The following is an 11,015-nucleotide window of genomic DNA, read 5'->3' as shown; positions in this document are numbered from 1 at the left end:
AATCTGGCATATAGGCTAAGTAATAACCGGAACCATAAATCAAAAATGAATTAAAAACCGAACCAAAAACCGCTGACAATAGATTATCGATTTTTCTAGTACCTTCAATTAACCAAAATTAACTAAAACAAATCATTCATATATTTATTGCCTTTTTGTCGCAATTTAATGTATTTCCTGTTTCATGTTTCATAACTTAATGTGCCTAGAGGTTCGTTTCCTGGGTTATCCAGCGGACCCCACCACTTGGGTAAACACTTTTGGTGGCTCACCGTTCAAATAAAAACAATACATCCATTTCAATTTCATGTATGTACTTATATATTTACGTGTCCACTTCATGTATTTACGTGTCTCAACTTCATATTTTTATACTTTATTACATTTACCTCTAAGCAAAAATTTTATCTCATGTTTGATTTTAACTGTTAACTAAAAATAACCGAATCAAAAACCAAAAAACTAACTGAAAAACCAAACCGAGTTAACCGAAAACGAATGGTTAATAAAATAAATCAACCGATGACTTAGGTTTAAGCTTCGGCTAATAACCAAATCGAACCAAATCATGCAAACCCCAGTACGACAACTTGGTTTGTCAAGGCTGAAGGGTAGTTTTGTCTTTTGGATTGACTCATTATTATTTCTCTTATCATTTCATTTTTCAATACACAATATTTATATCTCAACTTCATGCATTTATTTATGTCTCAACTTCTCACCTTATCATTCATTTATCAATATTATCGAACAACTATTGTTCAATAATAAAAGTTAATGTGCACTTCAATAGTGAGATCAAAATGAAGGTAGTGATCAAAGAATCAACATTAGTGAGACCTTCAAAGGACACCAACAATAACCTATGGAACTCTAGCCTTGACCTCACGGCCCCGAATCTTTCGCCACCTTTGTTGTATTTTTATCGGCCCAATGGTGCTCACAACTTCTTTGATAGTAACATAATGAAGGACTCTTTGAGTAGGGTGTTGGTAACATTCTACCCGGCTGCAGGGCGGTTTAAGCAATGCCACGATGGGCGTATTGAGATCGATTGTCAAGGACAAGGCGCGTTGTTTGTGGAAGCCGAGTGTGACCGCATGCTCGATGATTTTGGTGACTTTGCACCGAGAATTGAGTTTGTGAAACTTGTTCCTATGGTTGATTACTCTAAAGGTGGTGGTGAGTCTTGTCCTTTGTTTGTGTCGCAGGTATTATTATATTTTTTAAAATACGGATGATGATAGGTCGGGTTTGGAACTGGCTTTAAAGCATTCACATCTAAACCATTAAATTTTATGAGTGGGGTTTTAAGGTTTTTATAATTTAGGGTGTCGTGAGTACACGAGAGAAAAATACGATGATTTTTTTGTATATTTAAATAACTACTACTCATCTCCCATAATTTTTTAATATTTATTCAGAGTGGTTGTGAGTGAAATAGAGAGAAAATGCAATTATAAAGGTATTAAAAATTATTATTTAATTAAAAAAGAGAGAGAAAATGTAATGTCTTTTTATGTAATTTTGGATTTAGAGATGGTGGAGGGGATGCGAATGTTCTTAGACCTATAAACGAACCAAATGTTTAGTGAAATGAGAAGTGTTCAGTGTGAAGTTTGTTTATGTTCATTCATTTAATAAACGAATGAACATGAATAAACAGTCTGTGTTCATTTAGTTAAACAAACGAACATGGACACATGTTTTGTTTATGAACGTTTGTTTATGTTCGTTTATTTTCATTTTTGGGGAAAATTCTAGATGGATCATATACTTCATGTTTTATATTTGTTTCTTTGTGTTCATTCAAGTGTGTTCATTTTTTTTTTGCTCGCTTATGTTACTAATCTAATATGAATTAATAGATTTTAAATGAGCATTAAAAAATACGGACATGTTCATTGTTAAACGAACAAACATGAGCAAAAATATTTGTCTGCTTAAGTGTTTGTGCTTGTTTAAAGTTAAATGAATGAACATGCACATGCCTCTATTCGCGCTCGTTCGGTTGGTTGGTTTACATGCCTAAATGGTTTAGGTAATCCCAATTACTTCATACCCACTTATTAATTATTGGCCCAAAACCTATCAGGTATTACCTCTTGGGTATTGGGTATACTTGTAGGCTTTCGGTATGCCTGTTAGTTTGTTAAAAATATTCGTTAGGCATATCTGACTCAATATTTATTGGGTATGTATAAAAACAATAATTAAAAAAAAAGAAAGAAAATTTTGTTAGGCATATATATTTAAAATAAATATGGTATATGTTATATTGGGCAACTGGGTCAGGTAAACAGGTATATCACCATATCCTATACCTATCTCGAATGCTTTCTTTTCGAATAAATAATTAGGCTAGGTTTCCAATTCAAGATGCCAACTTTGGATGGGGCAGCACGAATCCCATCAGCAGGTAGGTGCAATATGTTACCAAGCCCGATAAACAATGGGAGCATATCGATCATCGTTGGATTGGAAGCCCAGCATATGAAGCATTTTCGCTACTTGTTCTACGCAACAATAAATGATTGTTTAACTAGTTGTTTATAGATTTTATTAAATATTTGGTGTGTATGACTTGTAAAATTTCAATAATATGTTTGTATGCATGTAACAAAAAATGACAACAATAAAGTGGTATAAAAGTTTGTATCACTTCCTATGAAACTGTTATTGTCATTCAAATAAATGGGCAATAAATTTAGTTACATAGTTGTTGCATTTAATCCTTGTTGCATTATAGTGAATGATTTTTGAAAGGGCAAACTATTATTTTCTAGTGATTTAAAGGTTTTTATTATAAACTAACCCGCGCAAGCTAACCCGTTTTAATGCGCGTTTCAAGATGAGTTAGGTGATTAGTGGTGTGACGTCTTGGTCTACCAAATATGACAAAACGGATAGTGAACCAATTCGTAATTGTTTTAAGTTCTAAAATTCTTCTACTGTGTTTGTGATGAGTAAACCAAACACGCCCTGATTTTGAGGTGATACAGTTATATTACAATGTTGATACATGCCTGCGACAGAATAGTCATCGATTAATCGATGTTTGATCGAAATCGATCAAAACTGAAAATTTTATATATGGTATTTGATGTATCTATAATCTATAATATATATAAACGAAAACCCTAAAATCCTACGTGTCGCGATGTGGTCGCTCCCCCCTTTTATGGAAGCCATTTGATTGCTTAATTTTTAAATGGAGGCCTCTCATTGATTTAACCCAAATTCATAGGTATGGATCTTACCAAAACCAGATAGCTCTTAAACGGGTTATAACAACTCATTAAATTAAAAATTAATCTTACCAATTATTTGATATGAAAATCCTATAAAATAGGAATATACTAAAATTTAATATCCAATTTAAAAAGAAAAAAGATATTATTTATAATTAATAAACAATTTTACAGTAAAAAACATAAGCGGGTCATGGGTCACCAAATCCAGATAGCTTTTAAACGAGTTATAATATATCATTTATTTACAAAACCCTTTCATCATCAAACCCTAAGTATATTATTAACTTTCTTACAATATAGAAAATTAAAATCCAAAAAATAAATATTAAAAAACGAAAAATGTAAAACAACCATTCTCTCAAGTCATCAGATTGCTTTATTTGTGAATGAAAGCTTTTCACGCATTTGACCCGAATTCATGGGTAAAAATCTCACCAATCTCAGATAGCTCTTAAACGGGTTATAACTGTGACATCTGACCCGATCCGACCCGACCCAGGTACCCGTTTCTTTTATCCGATCTCTCTGTTATAACTTTATATTTATTTATACTTATATTTTACTTTTAATAATAATAATATATTTTCCTTCCCGCCTCTTTCTCTCTCTTTCTTTCCGCCGTCCCGTCCCTCTCCTTCTCTCTTTCCGCCTTCTTTTCCCTCTTGTCGCCGTCCCGCCCTTAAGCCTTGTTTCCTTCTTTTTCTCCTCTCCTTGTCCTTTGTTTCTTCCCGCCTAAGGTTGTCTGCGCAGCTCCACGCGCCAGACTCCTTACAAGGAAGCCTGCGTGAAGACCATCTGTTCCAGCGATACGCGAGACGAACTCTTCTCGCAGCACGCTAAGAATTGTAATTCTTCTCGCAGCGCGCTAAGAACGGTAGTTCTTCCCGCGACGCGCTAAGGATTTGTAGTTCTTCTCGCAGCGCGCTAAGAATCGTAGTTCATCCCTCGACGCGCGAAGAATTCTAGTTCTTCCCGCGGCGCGCTAGGAATTGTAGTTCCTCCCGCGGCGCGCTAAGAAATGTGATTCTTCCCGCGGCGCGCCTTAGCCTTCTCGCGCGCAGCCTTCTCGCGCTAAACCCTTTGAGTTTTCTTCTGTTTAATCTAGCCGTTTGCTTTTGTGATATCTTATCTTCTGTGTTGTTGACCTGACCTATCTTATGTCTGAAAAGTTACTTTCGGCGCAGCATGCGCACCAACCCCATTGGTTGACAGAAAAAGTGACTGACATTATCTTTTGAGATCTGCTTTTTCCATGCCTGACCAGTACCTTTATCTGACCCGCCCATGCCTGTTTACTGTTCCCTGTCAGCTTTATCTTGCTCCCTGCCGCTGCCATATCTTTTGATATCTTTTGCTTTTGGAATCTTTTGTTTTTTGAGATCTTTTCCCCTTTTTCTAGGGATTGTGTTCCCTAGGGTTTCTCTATAAATAATAATGTTATTTTTCTTAACACTGCACACACAAACACTTAATTTAACCTCCTCCTTGCTCTCTCTGCCGTCCTCCTCTCTGCCTCCGTCTTCCTCCCTGTTTTGCCCTGCTTTTCCGATAATATATATATTATATATAATAACTTACTTATTAATTATGCTAACTTATAATCAAGACTTAAAACCAATCATTAAAACAATAATCTTAATTATAGGTTAACTTGTGCTTGTTTAAAGTTGGTTCTTGCTTTATCTTACACCGCATCGTTTATCAAGTGAGTAATCTCGTACCTAATCCCTTTTTATTTTTAATGTTTTGGGATGTTCATGTGTTCGTACAAACTTAGAGTCTTAAACTTGTTTATGAACTTTAGTCGCGCAGTATCCCATGTGTTGAGGACGTTTACTTGGCTGTTTATTTGTATGTGTGTATCATTAACCGCTTTGTTCGGCCTATTCCGAAGTTTTCATGGATCCATTAGATGAACACGGGAGACCTATCGTTTACGGTTTTTTTTTGTTTACACTTGCACAGATGTTTTCTTGTTTTTGTGCTCAATTGGGAGCACGGATTGAACTATGAGCTATGATCTATTTAGGCTTGATCACAAGTCTGATTACACCATTGTTAAACACCAGACATACACGTGTTGCGCGCAGATTTATTGTTATCTATGTATTGTATTAAACTTGATTTCTCACCAACACGCAAGTGTTTGACGTTTATTTTAACACATGTTCAGGTTTGCAGTAGCTGTTTTGGAGTTCGAGGACACGTAGGAAGTTTTCTTTATTTTGAACCTAGATTAAAATGTATCAAGACAAGTTATTGCTGTTCGAATATTATGATTTATAATATATTGATTTATGATGATTTATGTTATCTTATGTTTACTCTGCGCGTGCGCGAATGAATGTATTTATTAAATATTGACACCCAATAGTGTCACGAGTAATGAAACAATATGTGGCGCCCCGATGTATAATCCGCCTTTGGTCGGGGTGTTACAATAACATCTCATTATATTAAAAATTAGTCTCATCAAATATTTGATATGAAAATCCTATAAAATAGGGATATACTAAAAATTAGTATCCTATTTTATTTTAAAAAATATATTATTTATAATTAAGAAACAATTTTATAATAAAGAAAATAAACGGGTAATGGGTATCACCAAACCCAGATAGCTTTTAAACTGAATTATAACATATCATGTATTTGTGAAACCATTTTATCATCAAACCTGAAGTATATTAATTATTAACTTTCTTACAATAAATAAAATTAAAATCCAAATATATATATTTATATATATATATAAATATTAAAAACAAATAATATAAAATAACCCTCGTAATACGAGGGATAAAATCTAGTATATGTATATTTCAAACATTACGTATAAATTTTAATCCGATTAATCCGAATCATTCTCGATTAATCCGAACTTTTACAGCGGTAACCAGATTAATTAAAGATATAAAAAGCAAGACTAATAATATGCTTTAAGATCATTTTTATCAATAAAATCCCACCTTTATTAATTTATTATATCATACTAGAAAGATCTAATTTTATTAAAGAAAAAGGCAATAATAAATCAATTCATATTTCATAGAAGTCAAGAAGATACAATTATTGAGTGTGATGCATCACACCATAGCCAGTACACCAGAAAAGTGTCACAACAAGGAGGTGTGTGGTGGTCTTCCTAAGTGATGACTCAGCATAGTTAAGTGACATGTGGTGGTTATCTATCCCTTTACAAGTCGTCATATTATTCGATGTTTCTTGTAATTTTTAAGCAAACCATGACTATGATTTATTTAGAATAGAGCATTCCCATCTCATCTTCTAAATCTTCTCTTATTGAAGTTTGTAAATTATATGATAGAGTTTTAAGGAGCTGTGAATATAAATTATAGGGTGGAGAGAAAAAATGTAATAACTTTTTATAAATTTAGGAAAAAGGTAGTGGTTTTTTTGTAAATTATAGGATGGAGAGAGAAAACTGAAATGATAAAAGCGTAAAAACTATTATTTAATTAAACAGTAGAGAGAAATGTAGTGTTTTTTAATGTAATTATAGAAATGGGGTGAGGGATAGATTAGGAATGCTCTTAAAGTTCTTTGTAATATTAACAAGCGCTTGTTCTCGAGAAAATCAAAGCAGATCAAGAACGAAGGTAAAGAGTAGTAGGCGGCGGAGATCGGAAATAAATTTGTATTTTTATTCTTAAATTTGTAATATTTTTATATTTTTAGGATGTTCAATTTTTTTTTAATTTGTATTTTTTATGTTATTAGGATATTTAATGTTTTTTTATTATATACATAGTTTTTTAGTTATATTATTATGTATATTAAAAAAATAAAAAAGAATCAGATAATTCGCTGAAGCCCCGTTCACCTGAACCACAGCTGGCTCAAGCAGCTTCAACAGTGGCTTCAGCGAATGTCCAGTCAACATCCAGTTAGCACTGTGTGACATAATATTATTGAATGAATTCGGAGCCCGGCTTCAACGACAACACCCGTCTAAGCATCAACAAACTTAGCAAGAACCGATACACCAAGACATCATAATGAGCTAAACATCAAATCATCTACATAAAAAAAACTAATAAAATATTTAACAAAATCTTTTGTGACATCAAAATTCTTAATCTATACTATATATAATACATGAGGCAAGAGTAAATTAACACACTTGATTTTAAGAGTTTTACAAATGCTAATGCATAAAATACATTTGTAAAAAGGGGTAAACTTGTCTTTTGAACACAATTCATCTAGCTTAAAAGTTTGCCCCCTCATCTTTAACCATATTATGTTTTCAATTTTAATTTTAAACAAACTTTCCACCACGATTTTTAAACGACCATAATTTTTTCGTCCACTAATATTTTTGTAAAAAAAGGGCACCCTAAAATCGAGATTTTTATGCTCTTTAATTTGAGTATGATATTGTTATAATTTTTTCAATTTTTAAAAAACTAATAAGTTATGTAGGGGTGCTCGATCGTGGTTTTTGATGTTTTGTAAGTTAAACTTGTGAGCCTAATCATTAGTATCGATTTTTCGTCAATCACACCAAAATTGAATCATTGGAAAATGAAACCTTATCGTTCCAACTCTCTCATATATAACAAAATAGGAAAAATAATAATTTTAGCAACATAAATGGCAAAGATTAATGGAACACCTAGGTGTGAAATTATAAAAAGAACGAAGATTAAAAAAAATCATATTGGAATTATGTTAACTTAAAGTTATAATAGTCATGTTTACTTGTATAAAAAAAGACCTTGTTCAATTATATCTTAACTATCTATACTATATATAATACATGAGACAAGCGTAAATTAAGACACTTGATTTTAAGAGTTTACAAATGCTAATGCATAAAAAAAACATGTGTAAAACGGAGTAAATTTGTCTTTTCAACATAATTCACCTAACTTACAAGTTTGCCCCCTCATCTTTAACCATATTATATTTTCAATTTTAATCTTAAACAAACTTCCACCACAATTTTTAAACGACCATAATTTTTTCGTTCCCTAATATTTTTGTAAAAAAAGGGCACCCTAAAATCGAGATTTTTATTCTCTTTAATTTGAGTATGATATTGTTATAATTTTTTCAATTTAAGTTATGTAGGGGTGCTTGATATAGGTTTTTGATGTTTTGTAAGTTAAACTTGTGAGCCCAACCATTACTATCTATTTTTCGTCAACCAAACCAAAATTGAATCATTGGAAATTGACACCGAATCGTTCCAACTCTCTTATATATGACAAAATAGGAAAAAATAATAATTTTAGCAACATAAATGGCAAAGATTAATGGAACACCTAGGGTGTGAAATTATAAAAAAACGAAGATTATAAAAAATCATACTGAAATTAGGTTAACTTAAAGTTGTAATAGTCATGTTTACTTGTATTAAAAAAGACTTTGTTCAATTATATCTTAACAATCTATTATATATATAATACATGAGACAATGGTAAATTAAGACACTTGATTTTAAGAGTTTACAAATGCTAATGCATAAAAAAACATGTGAAAACAGGGGTAAACTTGTCTTTTAAACACAATTCACCTAACTTAGAAGTTTGCCCCCTCATCTTTAACCATATTATGTTTTCAATTTTAATTTAAAATAACTTCCCACCATGATTTTTAAACGACCATAATTTATTCGTACACTAATATTTTTGTAAAAAAGTGCACCATAAAATCGAGCATTTTATTCTCTTAAATTTAAGTATGATATTGTTATAATTTTTTCAATTTTTAAAAAACTAATAAATTACGTAGGTGTACTCGATGTCGGTTTTTGATGGTTTGTAAGTTAAACTTGTGAGGCCAACTATTAATATCGATTTTTCATCATTCAAACCAAAATTGAATCATTGAAAATTGAAACCGAATCGTTACAAACTCTCTTATATATAACAAAATACAAAAAATGATAATTTTAGCAACATAAATAGCAAAGATTAATGGAACACCTAGGATGCGAAATTATAACAATAACGAAGATTATAAAAAATCAAACTGGAATTAGGTAAACTTAAAGTTGGAATAGTCATGTTTACTTGTAGTAAAAAAGACTTCGTTCAATTATATCTTAACAATATCTAATATATATTACAAAACTTGTCAAATACTACATAATAAAAGAGATTAAAATGCATATAACATTTAAGTTCGGTCTGATTTCATATGGTCGGTTTTCAGCATAAGCCATGAACCAAACCGTTAGCTATGGTTTGAAAATTTTGAAACCAACCGAGTGAAAGTAAAAAAAAAACGATCGTGAAACCAAACTGATGACCGGTTTAAAAGGTTTAAGGGCTTTAAACCGAACCATGAACACTATTAATTGTTATGTGATTCACAGGGTTTGCGTTCGGACACCTGCGGCATCGCGTGGGCACTCGGCTAGTTATATTATATATATATAAGAGTTAGGTTCAAATAAGAAGCATGATTTTTCTAAAAAGACTAGGAAGGATCGCATTTTGGTCCAACAATATAAAAATCTTACAAGTAAAAAAAACCAATTGACAATCCTTCTTCTCTATCTTCTTCCCCACAGCCACCAACTCCACCACTTTCGGCTTTTTCACCGAAGCCACCATGCTCTCATCAAGGCCCGCCATAAGGTGTGGCGGGGTGGTCGATGGCCTCAGGCCCGACACCCCGCTAGGCCCGATTTTTTTTATAATTATATGTATTTTTATTAAAACAATATGTATATTTAGTGTTTAAATTCAATTAAATAATCACTAGTTTGGTCTAGTGGCAAAGGCGCATTACTTCCAACTAAAAGGTTATGAGTTATAGTCTCATTTTAGAAATGTTTAATCTTAATTTTATAGAAAAGTTTTTTACATAACCTAAATTATAACCAAGTAAGCTCATATCAAAATTAAATTGTTTAAACCCAACAAAATTCTCCTTTTACTTAAGGCCCAAAAAAATTTTCGCCTTTGGCCCAAAATTTTTTTTGCTTTCTCGGAGCTGGCCCTGCCTTTCATCCTTTTTCTCTACCTTCTTCACCACAGCCACCTTCTTTGCCGCCGCCACATTCTTCATTGGCATCCTCACCCGAAAACCGTCTTCACCAGGAAATCGGGTTTGAATCTCATAGTAGAATACCACTGTAGCTGGCTTCTACTGTCACTTCCACCGTACCGCCGGGAAAGACGTCGGTGGTGGTATTTAGGTTTTGTGACCGGAGACGAGCTGTGTCAAAATTTCCAGCAAAACATGAAGATTCTGACGAGGGATTGGTGGTAGGTGGAGCTGATCATGGTGGTCCGTTATTGTTATTGGTTCATTGTGTTTTTTTTTTTACTAATTCATTGTGTTTTTTCCATCAACTAGTTTAGGGAGTTTTCATTGTGTTTTTACCACCAAAGTCAACGGTGATGATAATTTGGAAAAGACGGGCGACAATGCAGCTAGGGTTCTGGCATAAGTTCTTTTGCAAGGAAAAGTTGTGATTCAAACATAATAGATCTCTTTTTCTCTCTAGATCTCGTTTTTGTTTATAACACAATTTGTTGCATACTTGAAAAACACAATGGATATTGTTGTGAAAGACATTGGAAAACACAATTTGTAAACTTTGGAAAACATAATATGTTCACTCACTGAGTTTGAACTTTCAATTTAGAGGGATTTTGGAGTTGTGACACCTGTGAGGAAAACATGTAATTGAAAGACACGATGAAACATAATGAAAACACAAAATGAAAAGAAAACTTATTATTTGTTTATAACACAATGATAAAATGTTAATGAAAAAAC

At 32.6% G+C, this 11,015-nt stretch overlaps 1 protein-coding gene across 1 annotated transcript; it reads left to right on the top strand.

The window, feature by feature from the left end:
- Positions 1-803: 803 nt before the first annotated feature.
- On the top strand, positions 804-9,047 carry LOC143602936 (shikimate O-hydroxycinnamoyltransferase-like). Its single transcript, XM_077079893.1, has 2 exons — positions 804-1,211; positions 9,015-9,047. Exons 1-2 carry the CDS (start codon positions 804-806, stop codon positions 9,045-9,047), a joined length of 441 nt encoding a protein of 146 aa, XP_076936008.1.
- Positions 9,048-11,015: the final 1,968 nt, after the last annotated feature.

The sequence above is a fragment of the Bidens hawaiensis genome, unplaced genomic scaffold (genome assembly GCF_021521415.1).
Source record: "Bidens hawaiensis isolate Kalapana, Puna unplaced genomic scaffold, B.hawaiensis_p1.1 tig00060136_1, whole genome shotgun sequence".
In the NCBI taxonomy this organism is placed as follows: domain Eukaryota; kingdom Viridiplantae; phylum Streptophyta; class Magnoliopsida; order Asterales; family Asteraceae; genus Bidens; species Bidens hawaiensis.
This window is presented reverse-complemented; position numbering and strand designations above follow the sequence as displayed.

Bases quoted from the DNA above. Each gene is read 5' to 3' on its own strand.
- LOC143602936 (XM_077079893.1), top strand. From the start codon at position 804: ATGAAGGTAGTGATCAAAGAATCAACATTAGTGAGACCTTCAAAGGAC. The intron at 1,212-9,014 runs GTATTATTATAT...TAAATTACGTAG, and splicing joins GTCCTTTGTTTGTGTCGCAG to GTGTACTCGATGTCGGTTTT.